This window comes from Leptinotarsa decemlineata, unplaced genomic scaffold, assembly GCF_025532065.1.
Source record: "Leptinotarsa decemlineata unplaced genomic scaffold, Ldec_3_MD MMD2_tig00003798_RagTag_RagTag, whole genome shotgun sequence".
Taxonomy (NCBI): domain Eukaryota; kingdom Metazoa; phylum Arthropoda; class Insecta; order Coleoptera; family Chrysomelidae; genus Leptinotarsa; species Leptinotarsa decemlineata.
Window position 1 is genome coordinate 3,622,096 of NW_027412596.1, and position 24,770 is coordinate 3,646,865.

The 24,770-nt window shown below is 36.2% G+C and overlaps 1 protein-coding gene across 1 annotated transcript in view; it reads left to right on the forward strand.

Annotated features, from left to right (window-relative positions):
* Positions 1-3,398: 3,398 nt before the first annotated feature.
* Positions 3,399-24,770, forward strand: part of LOC111514406 (uncharacterized) — a 29,339-nt gene continuing 7,967 nt past the window's right edge. The window contains exons 1-7 of the mRNA XM_074178412.1: positions 3,399-4,246; positions 8,541-8,983; positions 11,373-11,814; positions 14,433-15,232; positions 15,892-16,188; positions 16,253-16,716; positions 19,479-19,831. Of these exons, the coding sequence (XP_074034513.1) occupies positions 3,446-4,246; positions 8,541-8,983; positions 11,373-11,814; positions 14,433-15,232; positions 15,892-16,188; positions 16,253-16,716; positions 19,479-19,831 (3,600 nt within the window). The 5' untranslated portion in view covers positions 3,399-3,445. The remainder of the gene's footprint in view (positions 4,247-8,540; positions 8,984-11,372; positions 11,815-14,432; positions 15,233-15,891; positions 16,189-16,252; positions 16,717-19,478; positions 19,832-24,770) is intronic.

Consider the following 24,770-nt stretch of genomic DNA (forward strand, 5'->3'; position numbering starts at 1 on the left):
TTCAAGTTCATTTCTACGGGGCAATCGTTAGTTCATATTTCCATATCAGTAAGCATATCCCCTTATGAAGATGCTATCTATGAGATTGATAGGAACAATCTACGATCATCAAAGATGAACTCACCTCACCCTAGGCACTTACTTGCCAATTCAAACTTTGATTATTGATGTATTCAAGCCTGAGCTGAGTTTTGAGATTTTTTTGAACCATGGACGAATTATGGATCCATTTCCACCCGTCAAAGGTGGATTAATGAAAAAAAACTTGCAATAAAAGTGTTGTTTCATATCTAGCAACCTCAAAAGTAGAATTTGGAAAATAGTCCATTATGGGATTTCAAACCAGGCTTAAGTCTAAGTTCGACTTGGCTTGGCTCGGCTTGAGTACACCCCTTACTTTGGCCATCGAATGAGATTCTTTCAGCATGTTTCACTGCAATACAAGTAGTCAAAACTAGAACCTTACGCTTTGTTGTGATCCAGCAACAAACAGCGCTATCTCAACCTGCCATAGGTCTCATCAGTGTTGCCTGTGTAAAAATTCAGTTAGAAAAGTAGGGTGTCACACATAGTGATTATTCTTGATTGTTCATGAATCATTTCTCGTTATATATATATATATATATATATATATATATATATATATATATATATATATATATTAGTACTTTTTGATCATTCCCATATTGATTTCAATTTAAGAGCCACCGGTATACAGCTGTTTCAGCCTATTGGGCAACGTCAGTACCGGGCAGGTGGCCTCGATTAAAGACAAAATGAGAAAAACCAAGAAAGTACTTGATAAAAATAGCTGCGTAAACGCAAGCGAAACATCAGTGGAACCACTTATGACTGCATTAACCTTTCTCGATTTTATATATATGTTTTTATATATATATATATATATATATATATATATATATATATATATATATATATATATATTGGATGGCCGTTGCTTTCCACTCGGGTACATCAGGGCAGGGTCCTCCTATATAGGTTGACAGGAGCATCGTCGGGTGACGCAGCGGTTTTGCACGAAGCAATGCTGCCACCCGTTTTTTTTTTCGAAGTTTTTTTTAACATAAAAACAATTACATTTTTATCAAGTCGCCTCTTGCTCGGGAGACCTTTTGAATTTTTTTTCACATATACAGCCCCTTTTACGTGATTATCCGAACCACCCCGGCCTGGATACCGGCGTGAATAAACGGGGCTACTAATTCTTTTTTGAAAATATTCTCGCACGTTTTAATGATCAACACAATGAACTAACACACAACACAAAACGGAGCTCCACGGTAGCACATGGCATCCGCGTACCTTCTTTGTGAGCGGACGTTATCAGCACATCCGTCAACTGCCACGGCCACCACGAAACTCCCATATTTGACGATATTTCATGAATTTTTTTTGGAAAGATATGGGTTTTCTCCCACATGAAATAAAAAAATGCAATATCAAATATGGAAGATCAAAGAATGTTCCCGTAGCGTCATCCAAAGGGAATATAATTTTATTTGCAATTGATATAGAGGTAATTTCTTCGGGTGATCCCACCATCGCTCTCTCGGAAAATATAAGAAAAGGTCAGTTGAAGTAGACTGATTTTTTTTTATTTTGGGAAATTAGAATTGTCTTTTCTCAGATCGAGAATATCAGTGATTGTTTTTGAAATATTCGCCAAAAATTTGAATTGTCAAATTTTGTTTTTGACTCTATCGCTTCCATTTCGAATGACATAAAAAAGGCAGAGGAAGTTTCAATACTGTTTCAAATTCGATACAATCTGATATAAATCAATGTGCAATGCGACGTTTTGTTCATTAGAATTCATCATCAAGTTTTTTTTAAATTCGTATTTGGAGAAATAAGTCGAATTGCAAATTGTATTATAGGTGATTGATTATAATGAAATTGAAACAGTTATAGAACTTCCTTTGTTGTTTTAAAATTTTCGTCTGTTTCTATGAGTCTACTTCAAAGTATAACATCTCAATGAATACTTATTCAATTTATTCGAAAAAAGCGCCATTTGAATCAGTGCACTTTTGCCAACATAACATAAGTCAATATATTCCACCGGCATTAAAATTATGTGCTCGGCATTGGATGAAGTCGACTAAGACCGTTTTTGCCAGGCCCTGATTAGCGAAGGTTCTAACGATGAGAAAGTCATCCGAGTACTTGAGAAAATGGTAGTCGGTTGGCGAATGGTACATAATGGAACTTCGAGTTTGATTTCCAGACGGTGATTTGTGATATGTGCAGACGGGCGTTGTCGTGGACCTTTTTTCTTGACCAGTGGTAGCTGCTGTAATTCACGGTACATTTCGTCGATTTCTCACGATAGGTCACTGCTATGAGAGTTTAGCCTGGTTGCAGAAAGTTATAGTGAATCACACCAGCCGCTGACCACCATACAGTAACCATGGTATTTTTTTAGTGTGTTTTTGCCTTTGGACGTCTCCTGTTGAAATAGCGGATCCACTTTAAGTGACGATCTGATCCAAACAAGATAGTTTTAGTTGCGCAAGAGCAAAAAACAGACCTTGGAACGTGACAATTTCTATCGATCATACAAATCGTGAGGTACCCACTTTTCGAGCTTTTTGACTTATCCAATACGTTTTGAATCAATAAAAACTGTATGGGAACTGACTCCCAGATATTTCGTCATCTTACGCATCATTTATGATGGGTCAGTCTCCACCAGGGTCCCCAAATCCTCTTTCTGGATTACTGTAGGTTGACCTCTTCAGGGCTCATCTTCGAGGCTAAAATCTCTGGAAAGAAATTTTGCAAACCAACGTCAAACAATGCGGTCAAAGGTCAGGTTCATTTTTTGGACTACTTCGGCAGCGCTTTGTTTCAATTTGAATTCGTAGAGAAAATTTTACCAAAAATCGCTTAACAACATAATATATTATTGAGCTGGAGCAAAAAATGAAATTTGGTATATACTACAAAAATCCCTATCGATCAGCATATACCACGACACAGTAGAATAAATATGTATTGAGATATGGCCTTCAAAAACACATGACATGAAAACAAACCAAACTTTTGAAACTATCCAATTCTATCAGAGTGGCAATATTTCACCATTTTCAATAGGTAGCTTAGTTTGTGGGCAAAGTGTATCTGTAGACGAATTTGCCAAAAAAAACAATTTGCAATTATTATTTTTTTCCATTATGAAAACGTTTCTAAATGAGTCAATAGCAATAGAATACTTATATTGACAAGAGTACAAGATTGAATAGAAACTAATTTATTTGAAATGAATTAAATCAATTCAGTAAATAAAAAATGATATAACGTTGTAGATATCGAGGTTGGCATGTATTGGAAATAGAAATAATCGTCGACCTTACTGACATAGAGAGATGTGGTGAAAACAAAATGTGTTGTGCATTCACTACTGCATTTTGTGAACAAAGAAATGGATTTGCCGAGTGACCTGTCAAAGGATAGAGTATATTCTTGGGTTCTTCAAGTTTTGAAAAAGGAGAATATAACAAATTACCAAATCAATCTTGATGGATCTAGTGCAAAAGCCGAAGGTTTCATTGGAGATATTATATTCGCAGATGTTTCTGGAAGTGATAGTAACGGACAGAAGAAGGTTTTGAACCTCGTGATAAAAATAGGAAAAATCAACGTAAATCTGCGAGACAAGTTTCCCATGAAAAACTTTTCTTTAAGGGAAATATTCGTATACGAACAGATTCTACCAGTATTCATCGAATTTCAGAAGGAGAAGAATATTTTGAACCCATTTGAAAGTTTTCCAAAGTGCTATCATACGATGGTGTTCCCGGATACAGAAGTGATCATATTGGAAAATTGCAAACCCCTTGGATTCGAAGTAAATAATTCAAAATCCTTGAATTTGGAGCAAATTAAATTGGTTTTGAAGAGTTTTGCTCAGTTTCATGCTTTGTCTTTCGCCCTGCGTGATCAAAGGAAAACAGTATTCGAAGCATTGACTTTCAAATTTCCTTCAATATTTGGAATGATTCTGCATGATATCAATTTCAAAAATTTCTACAGACGTAGTATTGATGAAGCTATTATATTGCTAATGAATTCAGATGAGATTGATCTGGCCCACAAACTGCAAAAAATAATGGAGGACGATCCAGTAGCTCTCATGGAAGATATATTGCAAGAAGATTGTAACGATGAATCAGTTATATTACATGGAGATAACTGGAAAAATAATTTTATGTTCATTCAAGAGGTATGTATAATATATCTGAATAATCAATTCTAATAATGATGATTCCAAAGTGAAAAAAAAAATAATTGAATATAACATGATATGATAACATATATGATAGAAACACAGGCTTTCACGGCCGAAGTTCCGATTGAAATCCGCGCCGGTAGGACGTGTCCGAGTGGAATTTGAAGTACCAAAAGTTTCGTTTGCTACTGCGGTATACATTATGAGTGGTATATGCATTGAAAGCGAAGACAGAGGTTATTCTTCGAAGTCTTAGTAACGATTAACTGGCGAGCTACGTGTTCCCTCGTATTTATAATTCAAGAGGATTGTAACGGTGTGGTAGAGAGAGCGGTGAGGATGATTGTGGGGATCATGAGTGAGCACGGTGACTCTGATTGATCCAAACCTTTGCTGGGTCGTTCTGATCGGTTCGCACTGTTACAAGGTTGGTCCACGTTGTTGACAGCTACTGTATAACACGTTATTTTCACCCATATACCTTTTCTGTTATAATTGGTTGTATGCTTATAGATCTCAATGTCCTCCCTATGAAATCGTGCGTAGTAATGCGTTGAATTAAACAGAATAGTCGTTTCTTCTTGAAATAATTCATGTATTCCTACTAGGACATGTTCTGGAATTACGAGTTTCTTCGGTTGTATTTGACGGGAGCTACGCTTGTATCTTGGTATTTGTGTTGCATTTGATAGTTTCAATATAAACTGGGCGACAGAAACAGATAATCCTGTTAACACCGGTACTTTAGGTTTCAATTGACCATGGTTTGTCACCTTGCATTTCATTCCCTTTCAATCATATAGGTGTTTCTCAATAAAGAGGTGATTATAGACCCCATTTTCAGACAGAAAGTATATGAGAATCTGTCTTATCATCTCAACGTTTTATGATTTTGGGAACAACGCCACTAAGGAGTATGAAAATTATGTTATGCAGCAAATAACTGCTGTTTTTTGAAAATGTCTACATCGTTCTACAAAAATATCTAGGCTCATAACCGAAGTTATTATAGAAAACAAGCTTTTTTTTCGAACTCGGTACCCTGCAGGAGAGAGCAGTGTAATATCCCTGTCAGGTAAGGTGTCAACCCTGATGGCAAAATTGAATTACGCCTCATCCTAAGATATTTGTATCCATGCCAAAAGAATATGGAACTGTAAGCTTACTAATGGAACTTTAAAGAAAATGGAAGCTCTCTCGCCTTAGAAAGCTTCGTCATGGTATTATAGGGCTCCGCTGTGATAAATTTCCTTCCTTTCTACTAATGGATCTTTTTATGAAACATGAAATAACCAAATATTTCGAGTATGTGTCTAAAGAGCAGATGGACGTCGACTCAGCGACCCATGAATAAAAAAAGTAACTTCTCAGTTCTACAATTCTTGATCCTATTTGCAAAAAGAGGGACCGTGGCACTGCAGCCAAGAAGCGACGCATCACCTCCACGAGACCAGGATATCTTTTGAGTCTACCTGGCACTGAATTATCAAGCAGCGGAAGTAGTAACTACATCGGGAAAGAAAATAAACTCCCTTGCGCAAATCAGAAATCGATTATGATTCAATTGTAATTTTCCCAAACCAGAGTTGAAAAAGTCCGACATATCTGAATCTTATAAATCATCATCAGGTATATGCCCTCATATAGGAAGATTGCTGCTGTCATCAAAGTGGGAATCTTAAATCTTGAATATCAGACAATTTTGATATCGACTGAACAACTAGAATCTCTTGGTATGTTATTATGGCTACCGTAGAAGAGGTCCGGCTATAGATTTCCTGGGAGGATCAGAAGAGCGTCTTGTAGCTGGTGCGTGCAGTTAGTACCTTACAGTCCTTGGTGTGCATCAACCTGCAATGCATCACAGGAGACAAATCCACCGAGCCATACATTTGTGTTGCTCACCGAAGAAGATTTTCAGTGTTTGGAAGAATCCCTTCCTTTCCAGTTGACCTGAAAAATCATTCATCAAATGAAATAATCAGCTTCGTTGAGAAACTGGATTTATTGGTCGAGTTTGAATAGATTTGAGCAGAAAGGTCTATTAATTCTTCACTATCCGTCAACTCTTCACATATAACCGTCGAGGGTTTTTTCTCAATATTCAAAGAACTTGCCGTTCTCTGTCTATGTTGTGCTGTGTGTCTTTTGATGAATTATACACTTGTAAAATTTCATATGAATTGTTGTTATTTCGAACTGAACTATGCATAATCTCTTAACTATTCCGTTGATTCATATAATAGTCTTGAGCTTGTTAATATTCTTTTAACTGTTTTTTTATTTTCACTGGGTTGATTACTCATCTGTTCCAGGATGAGATTCTGGAACGAAAATACTTGCAAACGCCGTGGATATGTTGAATTTTACTGAAATGTCTCCATCCCACAACCTCATATCCACGAATCTCACAACCACAACCTCTTATCCTTCTATTTTATGAGATCGAGAAAGTTTGAAATTGTTTTGTTGGCCATTTGGCAGACTATGTAACACATTTTGGGAGACTGTTCATGATTACAGACCTCTAGATTCCTGCCTGAATGACAGATAGAGCTGTTGCGATCAATCATGGTCCTCTGTTACGTTGTTGGACTCAAATGTCTTTGAGAAACAATGTTAATCTATTGAACTATTGAAACCACTTTCATGACACCAGGACAAAAATAACTTTCTCTCTGAGAGATTGTAATTTGTTCGGGTGTTGAGAAATTGTTTCCAATAGATTCATTTTACGCCAGAAGTTCCAGTACGAACTATCAAAAAAAAACAATGTTAAGTGGAAGTCAGCATGAATCTTCTCTTTCAAAGACACCATTCGTGTTTTGACTTCATCTTATTGCCTTCCGAAGGAAGCTGCAGAGAAAGAACATCATTCGGTCATGGATGTCGAAGCCTCGCCCAAAGTCTTCGTTTGGAAATATATCTACATTGTTACATTCAACATTGTTATCCGAAGACGAATCCAACAATGCGTTCGTGATACACATTGAAACTGCACTGACTGGCATTAAATCATGAATGTTTTGTTTTCTAGGATCCATTTTCAACTATTTGCCTTGCAGCGAAAGATGTTGTGGAAGACAGAAGATAAAAGACAAATCTTGTTCGATTATAAGTATTTGTTTTGAGGTCTGACTTGATCAAAGCTTTTCGAATCGATAGCTTCGATAAGAACTAGGTGGTGGCCAAGTTATTCAGTTAATTGTTGACTGCATTGAATTTTATACTCCATTTTTTCACATTAGATGACGCCACATGAAATTTCTGCAGTTTATTCAATAAATTAAACATATTTGATAAAATTAAGTGGTGGCCTGGTTTTATATTTTGATGATGAACCGTAATCGATTGATTGTCAAATATTTGACATCGAACATATCCGGTAGTTCCTAACCGGAAATGTTCGATTGCACTTCCAACACTAACCATGAAGATTTCGAGTATTTGTGCATTCATATTTGCACTTTGACTCTGAGAGTTGCTATAGCAAGTTGAAAAAAAGAATCAGGATCATTATTTTGTAGGCAGTTCAATGAATGTATTACTCTGAAGGGTTGAACTAGAACCTCTGGTCTAGAAGGAATCTGATACAAGCAGTCCTTGCAAACACCAGAACTGCAACACTTTTCACCACATGCGTTTTACCAACCACGTTAGTATTATCAGGGAATGAATAACATATTATTTTTTATCCTGCTACGCTCAAAACTTGGACTGTGAACTCAATATACAAGAATGTGTCATTCTGATAAACTGGATTTAGTGAAAATAATTACAAAAATGTATTGAATTTTTACGAAATATGTAATATTGGTACATGGGATGTTTCTTCTACGCTTGAGGCTTTGTTCACGAGATGGAGCTGTTAAACTAGTTAACAATCTTACTCTCAGACGAAGGTTTTATATATGTAGCGAAGCCGTGTTGACATTAATAGACTCCCAGGCACCTTGCTGTCTAGGTAGGATCTTTTCTCTACTTACGAGAGGTAATGCCTCGAAACCACGGTCTGCAAGGGATCTACTTTTATGATTTCAGCATAGTCCTGCTGCTAGATGAACGAGAAATCTCTGCTAGACTAACCTCTATGAGATATGTTGCATAAATGTCTGTCGGATATAATTCAATATCCAACGTGGTATTAGTCGGGAGAATAGTTGTTTTCCGACAAACATTTAGCAGGACCTACTATGTAGGTAGTTGGGAGAGAAGAATATTTTGAAATATTTATTTTCTTATATTTTCAAAATGAATTTGTGAGTTGATGAAGTTTTACCTTTTTTAGGATTCCAATCCCACGTCTCCAACCAAAATGTGCATGTTGGACTGGCAACATTCTTCACTGCATTCTCCAGTATTCGACTTGATATATTTTATCTACGCCGTTAGCTCTGAAGAAGAAATATCCAAATTTGACGAGCTGATGGAATATTACCACATAAATCTATCTGAATTTTTGAGGGACCTGGGAAGCGAGCCCCATAAGTTAATGCCTTATCATAAGCTAAGGAGCCACCTGAAGAAGTATTCCTTACATTCTTTCGTATGGGTAGTGTCTTTCCTCAAAATTTTTATGTGTGATAAAAAAGATGCGCCATCCTCTGATGACATAATTTTATATAGTGCTTTCGCTGATTTATTTTTCAACATAAAAATATCTGATATGGAGTTATATATGAATCGTCTCAAGTCTATTGTGGGGCATTTTTGCAGTTTGTACAATTCTCAGTGAAAGAAAATATTGAAATACGTATTCAATATTACTTTCTATAAAACATTATTCTTTCGATTTATTCTCATTTGTGTAAACATCATCAAATGAAATCAATAATCCTTTCACAGAATAGTTCCACAAAAGTTGCTGGTTTCTGGAAACGCATTTTTTTCTGTTAGCATTGTCAAAAAAAGTATTCTGGAGGAAACATTGTATGTAAATTTTGTATTCATGAGACATATAAGGTTTGAATCACGTTCCGGCCAAATCAGTAGAGCGAAAGTTACAAACAGATCGAAAAAGAATGAAATTTGACAGTAGACTTTAAATTTGAAAACGAACAACTATTTCTTCAGACATTTTTCGAATCAATAAAAGTGTAACTCGATTTTTTTTGAGTTTTTTTTTTATCAAATTGGAGTCCAGAATAGCACTAGAGCACATCTCATCCCTTAAGGTTCAGATTTGAGTGGTATCACTATATTTACTTTTTTCATATCACACTCCCCATTTTGGTAAGCTTTTATCACCTGGAAGAAGTGGAAAGTTTCATAAGAAACTTTGATTTTTTCAATCAAACTCTATCTTAATTGATTGAAAAAATTAATTTCAGCCAGAAAGTATATTCGAATTCATGCATATTGAACTTTTGGAATGATCAAAATAACTGAAATATTCTGAAGCCTGGTATGAACTACATAATGTCAAGAAATTCCACAGCACTTTCAGCAAGTATAGTACATTTGAAATATTACTATGAAATAACAGGATGCTGCTGTTGCTTGCACAAAAGCTATATGAATATTACTTTAATAGATTGAACTCACTTTCAATCACTATGAATGAATATTAAAAAATGCAGAATACTAATTTGTGAATGACATATGCGGAAAGATAATTTATTAACAATCGGTGCTATTAGAACAATTTATTTGCTCATCTATTCATCGTAGTCACTGAAGAAAGTCATTGTCATCATAGCCAACATATTTGCATTTGAACCTTGTGTATGAGTTTTGATCCCATTATAATCCGGTGGAAATTGAATATTTTGGCACAAAACGAATTCATCACATACACTGCAATACGAGTATCCAGTGAAGTATTGATAATTTGATTCAGAACGATAACGTTTTCAAATCCTTCTACAAATAGAAACAGTGTGGATCAAGTGTTGAATGGGACATAATTATGAATCATTGAAAATCTATGTCCACGTTTGTGAAAGCTATGAATGAATGGTTAACAGCCTTCATTATAAAAAAATACGATGTGTAGCGTTTCTTTGAATGATTCTATTACGATGTTCAGAGTAGTAGTGATTGAATAAATCGAAGTGACTTTTGTGTATTTCAATGTGCAAATATTGTTTTTTGATTCCTTTCCCAACAGAAAACATTGGATCATTCGATAAGTGGAAACAAATGCACCCTTCCTGAAATTAGTAATATGGGAAAATAACGACTGAATGTCATCATTGTTACGATCTTCATTCAGGCCAAAGTACGAGTGGCTGGCTTCTTCAAAGGTTTATTCATCTTGATGGTTCATCAATGGCTAGTGACTTCTAGTTCGTAAGTTGTATTTATGTTCACACAGGTAGCTCGCCTTTCTTGTTGATGCGTTGCTATTGGCCGAAGTGTTATTGCCTGTCAATGACGTTACATTGCATTGAACTGTTGCCACCTTAGCATCTTTCAGTATGGGATTCCAAATCCGGTTGAGCGTTATCGCCTCGTCTTTTCGGTTGTAGTTTTCCGTATGTTTATGGATTTCTATGCAAGCCGACTGTGGGATCCATGATCGGGTGCAAGTAGTTTCACATCTTCAAACAGTATCGTATGATTTTCTTCACTAAACGCGTGTTCTGCTACTGTCGATTTTTCTATTTGACCTAATCTACAGTTTCTCCGATGTTCATTCAGCCTTGTACCCATGGATCTTTTGGTGGTACCGATATAAACTTTTCCGCAAGTGCATGGTATATGATATACACCCGCAGCTAATAGTGGATCTCTTTTGTCTTTCACAGATCTCAGGCTTTGTTGTATTTTCCTGGTGGGCTCAAACACTGTTTTTATGTTATTCTTCCTGTTATATTGATTTGTTAATTTTTCATTAGTTTGCCTTTATTTATTGGAAATATGATCCTGTAGATTAAAAAACAAAATGTTTTGGATAGTTACTGATAATTTGTCAAAGAAAAAGTCAATAAAAGTTTATCCCGACTGAAAGTAGGATTTATTGGGCATTGTCGAGTCTGATAATTATCAAGGAAACAATATTTAGTGACCCCGACGTGACCACGATATGGAGAAACGTAAAACGTACGTCCGAGCGAGAAAGTGCAGGTCTGAATCAAAGTCTGTCATCGGACTACGTATGGCCAAACAGATTTTGAAGTCGTGAGAAACCAGAATCCAATCTAGACAAGCTACCTGAAAAAGTCGTTGAAGATAGATCAGGCGAGTCATCTTCCAAGATACATGAGATTCACTCGAAGCAGCCTGTTCATTCGAGAGCCTCAAGGGATACCGGATCATCTCGACGAAGTAGTTTGGATTTGAAAAAGAAAAGAATAGCTCTAAAAATAAAAAGACAAATACGGGAGCTACTAAGAAAATCTAGAGAGCTGGAACTGGAAGAACTACAACTGGAAGAAAAGAATCGTAGTGAGTTGAAGAAAAAGGAAATAGCTGATAGTTTACACCTTCTTCAACTCGAAGAAGAATTGCATGAAGCCGAAATAGATGCTCAAGAAGAGGACAGCAGTCAAGTTCAATCAGAAGCAGGGAGCGAAAATATCAGGAGAGAATTAGTTCAAGAACAAGAACAAAGCAACAGAGTATCTCAATGGATAGATTACACATCTGAACAATTTCATTATGATAGACAAGAAAATCTGTCACGTATTCTTGAAAAAACTGAGAAACTCACTGATAACATACCCAAGGTCGAAGGAAAATTTCTCGAAGGAAAACCAGAAAATATCACATCTCAAGATTGCAAACGTCCTCAGAACGTTTTTTCTCCCAGCTTCAATAACTCAAAACCCAACGTCACATGAAGTAATTAATCCAGATAAATTTTACATGCGAGAAATATTAGAAAAGGATTTTCCACAGTTTGATGACAGTCCCCAAGATTGGCCCCTTTTCCATAAGTCTTTCAAGAATATTCGCAAGTTTTGTGACTACAGCAATGAAGAGATCATGCTGTAGCTACAGATATTCCTAAAAGGGGAAGCAAAGACATCACTTGCAGGAATGATGTTGACTGCCGATAACGTAGACCTTGTTATAGAATCTTTAAAGAAACGGTTCGAAAGACCTGAATACATCATATATGATGAACAGAATCAGTATCTTTCCTTCCATAAGAGAAAATAACTTTGAAAAGCTGATTCATCATTCTGCAGAGGTGAGCAACATGGTTTCGATCATGAAGAGTCTAGGAAGTAAACGTTATCTCGAAAATCCTCAATTTATCCGAGAATTATTGACGAAAATTCCGGATTCAATGAAATTATCCTGTGGTGGAAAGGTGGGAATGAAAAAGGGTGATATCAATAAAGAAGATTTATCTTCGTGGTTGAACGAAAGAGCAAGCTTTCCGTGTTATGTTAGTACCCCACGCAATGAAACATTCTCACAGAAATTCACAAATCAAATGAAGAGAAATGAAAAAGTATGCAATACTCACACCCAAAATACTCACAAAACGTGGTTATTGTGACAAAATACATCAACAAAGCATTTGTCCGCAGATGAATCATGATGACCTGAATAAGAGATGGGAAACGGTAACCGGAAAAAACTATGTTTTAGTTGCCTTCAAAAGAATCATCAAAAATTCAAATGTAAAAAGGGGAAGGTTTGTGGAACAAACGGCTGTAAACTTCATCATCATCCTCTATTACACAAAGAATTAGAAGTCAATAGCAATCAGGCAGCGATAGGAAGTGATACTAATGATGATAATCGAGGAAGAGTATGCTCTGTCAACAAACCTTTTAGTTAAATTCTTCTGAAAGTGTTTCGTATAAAATGATACGGTCCACGAGGTGTTGTCCCTATTCTCGCTCTTTGTGATGAGGCGTCTACGGTGACACTATTAGATGCAGAAGTAGCAGAGACACTTGGGCTATCCGGAACGAAGGAATTTCTTTGTCTACAATGGACAAACGAACATGTTATGGTTGGCGAAAATTCCGTTCGTTTAAACGTGACTGTTTGAAAAATTGATGATGACAGCAGAATGTTTACTATGAAAAGGGTCCTAACTGTCACTCATATGTCGTTACCCTAACAAACCATCAACATATCCGACTTTGAAAAGTTATCACATCTAAAAGGTGTTCCAATAAAAGATATCGATCACGAATAACCTTCACTGCTTATTGCACAAGATAACATACATCTGATACTTGCGAGACAGATAAGAACCGGCCCAGAAAATCTTCCTGTAGCCAGTAAATGTAAGTTAGGTTGGGCTGTACACGGACCAAGTCCAAATAGCAGCGAAAACTCTTTCAAAGCCCATACTTTACATATTTGTGAAAAAGAGACGACTGATAAAGAGCTGCAGAAGATGGTAGAAAAATCTTATAAGACTGAAACATTTGGTACTTTGATCGCAGCTGACCAATCATCTCGTGAAAGTTCACGAGCATTAGAAATGATGAGAAACACCTTAAAGTATACCTAAAAAAACTACGAAATCGGTTTATTATGGAAAACCGATAACATACAGATACCTGAAAGTAAACTCATGGTACTCCAAAGAAGTTTCAATGCTTTGCCTTTTTAATGTGTATGTATTGTGTATGTATTAATGTGTATGTTTTGTATTATAGTCATCTACCTTGATGCTGCTATATCTGTTATATTGATAACAAGCAAATAAATTTATTGATTGATTGATAAAATGTATCGAAAGAAAATGCCGTCTGAACGAAAAATTTGGGAAGGAATATTGCAAGAAAATTATGGAATATGAAGAGAAAGGGTATATAATGAAGTTGAGCTTAGAGGAAAAGAAAATTGACAATCCTCATCTTTGGTATCTTCCTCATTTCGCTGTAGGAAATCCCAACAAGCCGAATAAAATCAGGCTAGTCTTTGATGCCGCAGCAAAATCAAGAGGTATGAGCTTGAATGATGCTCTACTCTCTGGTCCATATTTGTTGCAGTCATTGGTTGCAATTTTATGGAAATTTCGACAAAGGCGATTCGGTTTTTGTGGAGATATTCGAGAGATGTTCCATAGAGTAGGAATACAAGAACGAGATAGATGTGCTCAACGATTCCTTTGGCGAAATTTGGAAAGCGACAGACCGCCTGATATTTATGAAATGTTGGTCATGACTTTTAGAGCAACCTGTTGCTGAGAAATTATCTACGAATCCAGACATCCCAACAGCTATTATCAAAAAATTCTATGTTGATGACTACTTGGATTCAGAAGACACTGAAAAAAAAAGCACTAAAAACGATAAGCAAAGTCCAGAAGGTTGCGGTATTCGAAGTAGTCAACTGGATGAAAAACTCCCAAATGATTCTAGATAAGCTATCTGATGATATGTTACTGGCGGCTACAAAAAATATTGATGACACTTTCTCACGTCGAATATTAGGCTTATGGTGGGATCCCGGAAACGACGAATTTTCCTTTAGACTGACTTCAGAAAACTTAGTGGCGGAAGAACCTACAAAGAGGAAGGTTTTGCGAGCTTTGATGTCGGTAAACGACCCCCTAGATTTGATATCTACTTTCACGGTGAGAGGTAAGATACTGATGCAAGATATTTGGCGAGTACTAATCGATTGGGATGATTTGTTACCTGAAGAACTTCTCATTGCTTGGAAAGATTGGTTGAGTGACATGGAGAAAATTGTACAGATCAAAATTCCAAGATGCTATAGTCTATTGATTCCATCAGCATTACGAATCGACATTCTCACATTTTGTGATAGTAGTGACAAAGCATTTTCAGCAGCTAGCTTCCTTCGCGTCATTGGAGAATACAGCACTGATGTTTGTCTTATCTCAGCGAAAACGAGAGTTTCTCCTCTGAAACCTCTTTCCATCCCTAGGCTCGAACTCCAGGTGGCAGTGATGGACAGTCGGCTGGCTCATGTAATAAAGAATGAACTCGAGTTCCCCATAGATGAAATGTTTTTATTGGTCCGATTCATCATGTGTCTTGAATTGGATACGAGGAGACGGAAGGAACTACAAACCGTTCGTATCACATCGAATCGGTGAAATTCAAGAATTGACACGTATAGCAGAATGGCGATGGGTCCCAACTGAACTCAATATCGCGGATGAAGCTGAACGCAGAAAAAAAATCGACAGAGTAATTTCAAATGAATGGTTTTCTGGTCCTTATTTTCTCAAAAAACCAGAAGAATCATGACTAATCGAAAATGAAAGACCTTTCTATTTGGAAGTGGAATAGACTGATCAGGACCACCGGATGGTGTTTAAGATTTTTTGGAATTGTAAGGAACAAAGAAAAATTTCCTCCAAACCTAACACTAGAGGAAATCCTGAAAGCTAAGAAGATATGGCTGAAACATGTTCAAGAGGAATGGTTTCCAGAAGAAATACGAAAACTCAAAACATGAAAATCTTTGAGTGGTCAAAGCAAACTAGCCTGTTTATTTCCAGAAATGAAAGATGGAATTATGGTACTGAGTGGACGAACGAATTTTACAGAGTTTATGGCGGAGAGCACACGACAACCCATCATTCTGAGTCCAAAGCATGAATTCACCAAATTGTTGATACAAAATTATCATGAAAAATTTGATTATACAGGAGTAGAATTAGTCATAAATGAAATCAGACAGAAATACTGGGTGATAAACTGTCGAGCTGCAGTCAAATCAGCATTCTCAAGCTGTTTGAAATGTAGGATTGAGAAAAGCAAACCTTCACCACCTCTAATGGGTCAACTATCTGAAGCAGGTAGGAATGGACTATTTTGGTCCAATTATGGTGAAGATTGGTGGGAGATGCGAAAAAAGATGGGTGTGCTATTCACATGCTTTGCAGTTAGAGCTATCCATCTAGAAATTGCACATAGTCTGAGTAGCGATTCTACGATTCAAGCAATACTAAGAATGTCGGCTAGAAGAGGACAACCTCAGGTCATATTCTGCGACAATGGAACAAATCTGAGAGGTGCTGCACACGAAATTGGCCAAGCTATGTAAGAAATAGATCGAAAAACGATAATTGATTCTTTGTCATCAATAGATAGAAATAGGTATTAGCTTCCAATTCATTCCACCGTCTGCTCCCCACATGGGAGGAATATGGGAGAGGTTAATAGGTTCAGTGAAAAGTGTCATCGGCAAAGTACTCTACGACTCATCTCTGAAAGAAGAAACTTCACAAAACTGTTTTGCGGAAGCGGAGAAAATCGTTAATTCCCGACCATTGACAAAAGTTTCGATGGATTCAGCTGACGCGGAAACACTCACTCCGAATCATTTTCTGATTGGCTCTTCCAACGGAGAAGGTGATTTGGTACCAATCAATCCAGATGCGAATACTCTGAGAAGAGATTGGAAAATTTCTCGAATGCTAATAAATTCGTTTTGGACTCGCTGGGCCAGAGAATATCTGCCAACCTTGTCGAAGCGAAGTAAATGGACTAATGACTGCAAACCCATAGCAATCAATGACATGGTCATCCTGGTCGACGATCAAGCACCACGCTATAAGTGGAAATTAGGTAAAATAACGGCTGTTCATTCAGGAGTTGATGGCAGAATTTGAGTCGTCGACGTAAAAACCTCAACTTCAGAATATAGGCGTCCAGTCATGATAATTTGCAGATTGGAGCTAGAGAAAAAGTAATTTCTCCAGCGGGAGGAGAATGTTTGCCTTTATTTATTGAAAATATGACCCTGTAGATAAAAAAAAACAAAATGTTTTGGATAGTTACTGATAATTTGTCAAAGAAAAAGTCAACAAAAGTTCATCTCGACTAAAAGTAGGATTTATTGGGCATTTTCGAATCTGATAATTTGTAACCTTACCAATCGATGACAAGGGTACAAGTCACCTGTCAACTTAACCCGAGACAGGTGGGTATTTATGACTAGTCTCAGTGAAGACGGGGGGTTCTTGGATGATATTTCAAGATTTAGATTTCAAAAAAAATAAATGGGCGCCAGGTAAATCGCCTCACAAACACCCTAAATGTGTCAATACCACTAACTTAACGGTACCACAACAGGTACCGGTTTAAAAATTTATTCCAAATTTGAAACCACTTGTATCTATATGAGGTATAGGTCTAAGCAATCCAGCAAGTAGATTATACACTTTAGACCAGACAAAACAAATCATATATATATATATATATATATATATATATATATATATATATATATAGTTCAAAGGATATCGTAGATCAATAATTGTTTTTCGGGATTGTAAAAGATTATTCTACAAATAGACAAGAACATATAAGCACCAAACAGTAGGTACCAAGGTTAGAAACGATCGGTAAATGAATATGGATTCAGCAAAAAATAAGAGCAGGTATCACATCCTATTAAAAATAACACATCAACCTCAATTTGATGCAGAAATTCAAATGTCGCCAAAAAGTTATAATGCGTCGCAAGAGCTCAAGCGTATGCGCAATTCAAAAATCATAAAAAAAAACCAAAGCACTAAGATAAAGCAACAGAAAGAAGCAATAACTTGCGTGAATTCCCACGGTGGTTGTAGGTGAGTAAAATGTTCTTGAATTGTAACTGGACCAATGATAATATCGAAGTCTCCGAGTAGCTTCTTCCTTTCGTGCTGATGACCATGAACCGTTCTGTATGAAGGTGAGACTAACTATTCGATCACCCCGTATCTGGATTGATCTTCGATTACCAAAACATTGAAAACTCTGGGTTGAAGTTCCACACAAAAAAAACCCTTCTGAGTTGGAAGGGTTTTTTTCCCTCTGCAACACGGTTGGCGACAGGAATCGTAGGTTTGACACAAATTTTCCCTTTTTGCTTTCCTTCGATCTCCCAAAAAAACACTGAACAACTACTTTTTCTCTAATTTGGAATCGTTCCGGCAAAAATTCGATGGAATTTCAAGAATGAATTCAGAACTATGAAAATTTTCTAATCCTCAATAAGAGAGTGGAATGCCACAACCAATAATATCATAAGTTCAATATAGGGCATAATCTCCACTAATCTCGGGCCCAGGAATATAATCCTCCAACGGAGTTGTTATCACAAACTTTTTTTATTCCACGAGCCCTTTAAAATTTTCTTCAATGGCTGCCAGCTACGATCTTCGATAATAAGGAATTTTGACCTCGACCAGGAGAAGGAATTGCGTTTCTGCCTATTTTGAAAAAGTCTAGTGATAAGCGCGCATGCCCCTCTGACACTTAAGTAGCCCGTTGGCCAATCCGAGATCGAAAATCGAAAATTCATCATTTCAACTAATTACCAGGTCCAGGTAAATTAGTCCAAAAGAAAACATTCGAAACCATGTTCAATATAAATTAGGAAATGTTTTTAACAAATCAGGGTGTCATATATCCTCAAGTATTATAGGTTAGCTGGAAACTAAGATTTTCTATACTAAGAATTGGTTTCTTCGAATACTTACTGGGTGAGATGATATGGTCGAATTGATAATTTAAGTGTGATTTCAGAATACGGTATTATTTACTCAAAGTTTCAAGGAGAAAACATTTACCGTAAATTCAACCCGTTACAAATTATCAAGGAAACAACACTTCCTTAAGATTTTTCCGATTCTGTCTGCAACCCTAGGGATGTACGCTAGAAATTCACGTGCAACGGTTTGAGTTTCCTCCATATTTTGACTTGTAGAAGTCTTCAGTTTCATGGCCTTGTTGATCTCGATTACACTGCATCCATTCGATCTTGAAGCCAATTGAAGATGCTCCAATTCTTCTTGTTGGTGTTTCGGTTCACAAATTCTACGGACACGTTCTGTCAGGGTGTTGATAATTCCCCGCTTTTGACTCGAATGGTCGTTCGAAACTGCATGTAGATATCTGTCCGTATGTGTCGGTTTTCGGTACACTTTATGTGTCAGTCTTTTGCCACGCCTTTCGACGAGTAGATCTAGAAAAGCTATTCGTTGTTCCTGTTCAGTCTCCATGGTGAACTTGATGCTAGGGTGTTGAGCATTTATGTGGTCTAGAAATAGGTTCAGTCTGTCCCTCCCATGTCTCCAGATAACGAAGGTGTCATCCACGTATCATAGCCAAGAGGTTAGTTTGAAATCGAAAGCGGCGATTGTGTTCTTCTCAAATTTCTCCATGAAGAAGTTGGCTATTACTGAGCTGAGTGGACTTCCCATCGCTACGCCGTCTAATTGCTCATAGATTTCTCCATGAAGAAGTTGGATACTACTGGGCTGAGTGGACTTCCCATCGCTACACCGTCTAATTGCTCATAGAAGTCTCCTCTCCATTGGAAATAACTTCCCGTGGGGCAGGCCTTGAAGAGTCCGACAATATCACTAGGAAACAGGTTGGCTATCTCTCTCAAAGAATCTTCCAGTGGGACATTGGTGAACAAGGACACAACATACAAGAAGAATTGGAGCATCTTCAAGTGGATTTTAGATCGAATGGATACAGTGTAACCGAGATTAACAAGGCCATGAAACTGAAGACTTCTATAAGCACGGTTTCACGTGCATTTCTACCGTACATTCCTAGAGTTACAGACAGAATCGGAAAAATCTCAAAGAAGCATAACATAAAAACAGTGATCAAGTCCAACAGTAAAATACAACAAAGCCTGAGATCTGCGAAAGACAAAAGAGATCCATTATCAGCTACGAGGGTATATCGTATACCATGCATTTGCGGAAAAGTTTATATCGGTACCACCAAAAGATCCATGGGTACAAGGCTGAATGAACATCGAAGAAACTATAGATTAGGTCAAATAGAAAAATCGGCAGTAGCAGAACACGCGTTTAGTGAAGGAGATCATACGATACTGTTTGAAACTACTTGCACCCGATCATGGATCCCACAGTCGGCTTGTACGGGAACCCATAGTCATCCATAAACATACGGAAAACTACAACCGAAAAGAGGAGGAGATAACGCTCAACCGGATTTGGAATCCCATACTGAAAGATGCTAAGGTGCAATGCAATGTAACGTCATTGACAGGTGATAACACTTCGGTCAATAGCAACTCATCAACAAGAAAGGCGGGCTACCTGAGTGAACATAAATACAATTTACGAACTAGAAATCACTAGTCATCGGTGAACCATCAAGATGAATAAATTTCTGAAGAAACCAGCCACTCGTGCTGGCGAAACGTTAGGATACAGTTCCAAAACACGACGGCCTTCGAACCCGAATAAAGATCGTAACTTAGGCGAAAGCCTGAGTCAATTTATCAGACTGCATATCTGTTATCAAATGAATCATGACCAGAACAAGAATGTGCATTTATTTAAAAAATAATGTATTTCTAGCATATTTTTCGAATTAGCTGAAAAATATAAGTCATCCTCAATGTGTACACAATATTATTCAATGTTGAGAAGTGCAGTTTTCATCAAACATAACATTAATATAAAACACTACTCAAAATTACGTGCATTATTGATACACAAATCTGATGGTATTCCTGATAAATAATAGTTTAAAAAAACTGAAAAACACGCTTCAATAGCAAACAAACTGGAAAATTAAAAATAATTTGAAACTAATTTAAGATTGTGTTAAAAATCGATAATAAAATAAGTCCTATGGCTTGATGTAACTAATGACTTTCATAAGTCTCAAATCAGAATGAATATACAGTGTCACCGATAAAGTCCGCATCAAATGGGAAACTTTTTTATTTATCGTTTTATGTGAAATTTGATTTTGGCAGTAGATTTTGCTTGAGAAATGATGCCAAATGGCGTCTACAAAATAGGTCACGTGATTTCCTTAACCTGTCAAAATTGACATTTAAAAAAAGAAACTTCGAAAAATTACATTGTTCTTCAAAATATCTAAAAATATCAAAGGCTAAAAACATTTTATTTTGTGATTTTATACCCACACACCAAGTTTCAAACCCATAATAAGTATTTTATATTTTCACTATTTTTCCGCATTCCTGCTTTTTCTACTTATCAAAATTTAAGCACACCTGTACTAAATCATTTATTTTAACTAAACTCGTCACCGAATTTCTTTTTTTGTAATATAATAATATTTTAAGAACCTCTTTGATGTTAAAAACAAATTTTTAAAAATAAAAGTTGTCAAACTTGAAGCAAAGTTCATCTAGTTTCAACGGGGCTTTCCAAACTATACAGTACTTGAGTTTTGTAAAGAGCAAATGGCCTCACAATATGAATTAGAACAAAACGGAACATTAGGAAACAATATCTTAGAGTGTTTATTGTTTTTTTAACAAAAAATACAGTGGAATTTAATCTTAATTAAAAGGAACTGAAAATAAACATGTACCTATACCTAATAGCAAAAAAACACGAAAAAAAGACTCACGACATTAAATAAACTACATTTCTGCATGTCTTCCATCGCGTTCTATGCAGATAATTGTCCTTCTTGATACATCTTTTATTGAGTTGCTGATACTTACAGGGTTTATGTTTAAAATAGAGTTTCTAATAACAGTTTCTAGGTGATTCACGTCACGAAAAGGTCTTTGTTTATAAACGATTTGTTTTAAGTAACCCCACAAGAAAAAATCTAGTGGGGTTAAATCTGGCGACCTAGGCGGCCATATTTGCTCCATATTTCGCCCAATAACTTTGCCCCTAAACATTTCTAATAGTTTCTCTTTGACTTGTCTTGAACTATGAATAGGAGCCCCGTCACATTGATATCACAGACTGTGTCTTATTTCAACCGGCATATTGTCCACTATATCACTGATCTCAGTATTTAGAAATTGCAAATAATCCTGAGAAGTTAAATTGTGTCTAAAAAAGAATGGTCCCATTACCTGGTTATTTAAAACACCGCACCACACATTTGTTTTAAATGAATATTGGTCCCGACATTCTATCACAAAATGAGGATTTTCCTGAGCCCACCACCTACAATTCTGGGAACTGACTACGCCGTTCGATGTGAAGGTAGCTTCGTCGGTCCATAGGATTTTGTAAGGAAATTTTCTTTTTAATTCTACTTCTCCTTGGTACCAGAAAGAGAAATCTAGTCGAACATCGAAATCTCTTTCCTTTAAGGTATTTATAAATTTGGGTTTGTAGGGTTTGAATTTATTTTTATGTAAAATTGCTCTTACGCTTTCTCTTTTAACGCCAGTTCTATCTACAATATTGGTAATACTTGATTTTCCCTGTTCGATAACATCCAGGCAGACAGCCAACTGAACCTCACCATTATTGCATGATGGATTATGACGTTTTTTAAAAGTATCTTCAACTGAACCAGTCAGTTTAAATTTTTTTAAAATCCTACTTACAGTGGATTGCTGTACATGTCTACCAGGATGTCTTGCGTTAAAAATATCAGCCACTTGTCGATGCAATGTGTTTTCACCACAAATTAGCACAATTTGAATTTTTTCTTGTAAAGATAACATATTATTTTAATTTTCGTACATTACATTGAACTAACGGGCATTAATTTATTCAGTGACAGTGACGTTTTCTAAAACACATTATGTAGTTTCATATTTTTTCACAGCCTACCCACTTTTTTTAAATTAGTGTTGTTAGCGGAGTAGGTAAATGTAAATACTATGAGTTTTTTTCTTTTATTGAATGGGCTTCAAGAATCACGAAATGATGTTTCCTAATGTTCCGTTTTGTTCTAATTCATATTGTCAGGCCATTTGCTCATTAAAAAACTCAAGTACTGTATAGTTTTGAAAGCCCCGTTGAAACTAGATGAACTTTGCATCAAGTTTGATAACTTTTATTTTTCAAAATTTGTTTTTAACATCAAAGAGGCTCTTAAAATATTATTATATTACAAAAAAAGAAATTCGGTGACGAGTTTAGTTAAAATAAATGATTTAGTACAGGTGTGCTTGAATTTTGATAAGTAGAAAAAGCAGGAGTGCGGAAAAATAGTGAAAATATAAAATACTTATTATGGGTTTTAAACATGGTGTGTGGGTATAAAATTACAAAAGAAAATGTTTTTATCCTTTGATATTTTTGGATATTTTGAAGAATAATGTCATTTTTCGATGTTTCTTTTTTTAAATGTCAATTTTGACAGGTTAAGGAAATCACGTGACCTATTTTGTAGACGCCATTTGACATTATTTCTTAAGCAAAATCTACTGCCAAAATCAAATTTCACATAAAACGATAATTAAAAAAGTTTCCCATTTGATGCGGACTTTATCGGTGACACTGTATTTACAAAAAATTATTTTGTTGTGAAAAAGCGTGAGATACTTCAAATTGTATTTTTATCACGTCTACAATCTGGCAAACAGCTCCTAACCAATCATTTATAACAGTGGATAGTTAGCACCCCACGCGTTTTTACAATATATATATATATATATATATATATATATATATATATATATATATATATATATATATATATAGAAAGAGAAGTTAATATCGGACATAGCACTCATGAAAGTGGCAAACCATAGACACGTGTTTCGGGCTTTTGGCCCATCATCAGTATGGTGCAGCCAACTGTAAGGATGGGCAACACTTGGTTACCAAAAGATAGAAATACAAATGCACGGAGCCACCAACAGGAGCCAACCGCACATTTGTGGTTTCAGATGATAGATCTTGTGTTTACAAGAAAACTATCAAAATCACCACGGAGGCAGTTACAGCTACCTGCGTGACATCCGGGTCCAGGAAATTATACTAATAGGAAAGTTATTGAGTGTCTTGATATAGAAAGAGAAGTTAATATCGGACATAGCACTCATGAAAGTGGCAAACCATAGACACGTGTTTCGGGCTTTTGGCCCATCATCAGTATGGTGCAGCCAAGTGTAAGGATGGGCAACACTTGGTTACCAAAAGATAGAAATACAAATGCACGGAGCCACCAACTATCTTTTGGTAACCAAGTGTTGCCCATCCTTACACTTGGCTGCACCATACTGATGATGGGCCAAAAGCCCGAAACACGTGTCTATGGTTTGCCACTTTCATGAGTGCTATGTCCGATATTAACTTCTCTTTCTATATCAAGACACTCAATAACTTTCCTATTTGTATATATATATATATATATATATATATATATATATATATATATATATATATATATATATATATAGATTCATTCTGATTTATTTCAGACTTATTGAAAGTCATTAGTGTCATCAGCCATAGAACTCTTTATATACGCCTGCGCAGGCAGTGTGAGGAAGTTATTTGATCCTGGTTATCCTGATCAGGCGAAAATTCTCGTTCCAGATGACGAAATACATCTTGCGACAAAAGTAAGAAATTGATATTTCTCGAGAGTTTGTTAGAAGATAATAAAATAAGAGTACACAGAAACACAAATAGCTCTATATCACATGTGTGAGAGACTGGCACGCCAGTGTCCTAGGTTCAAATGTCACGGGTAATAGCTTTTTTCTTAAACATTCAATTCTCAAACTTTGGTGGAGTACATGTTTCTCTCATTCTCCAAATGCGATTTTTTTGCATATGTCTATTACGAAGGTCTACAGTCTATAGGAGTAATGACGCAAGCAAATGCCATGTGTATAGTTATACCATTTTTTCACTTTTTCAAGTATAATTTTTATAATATTATTATGACAATGTTCAATA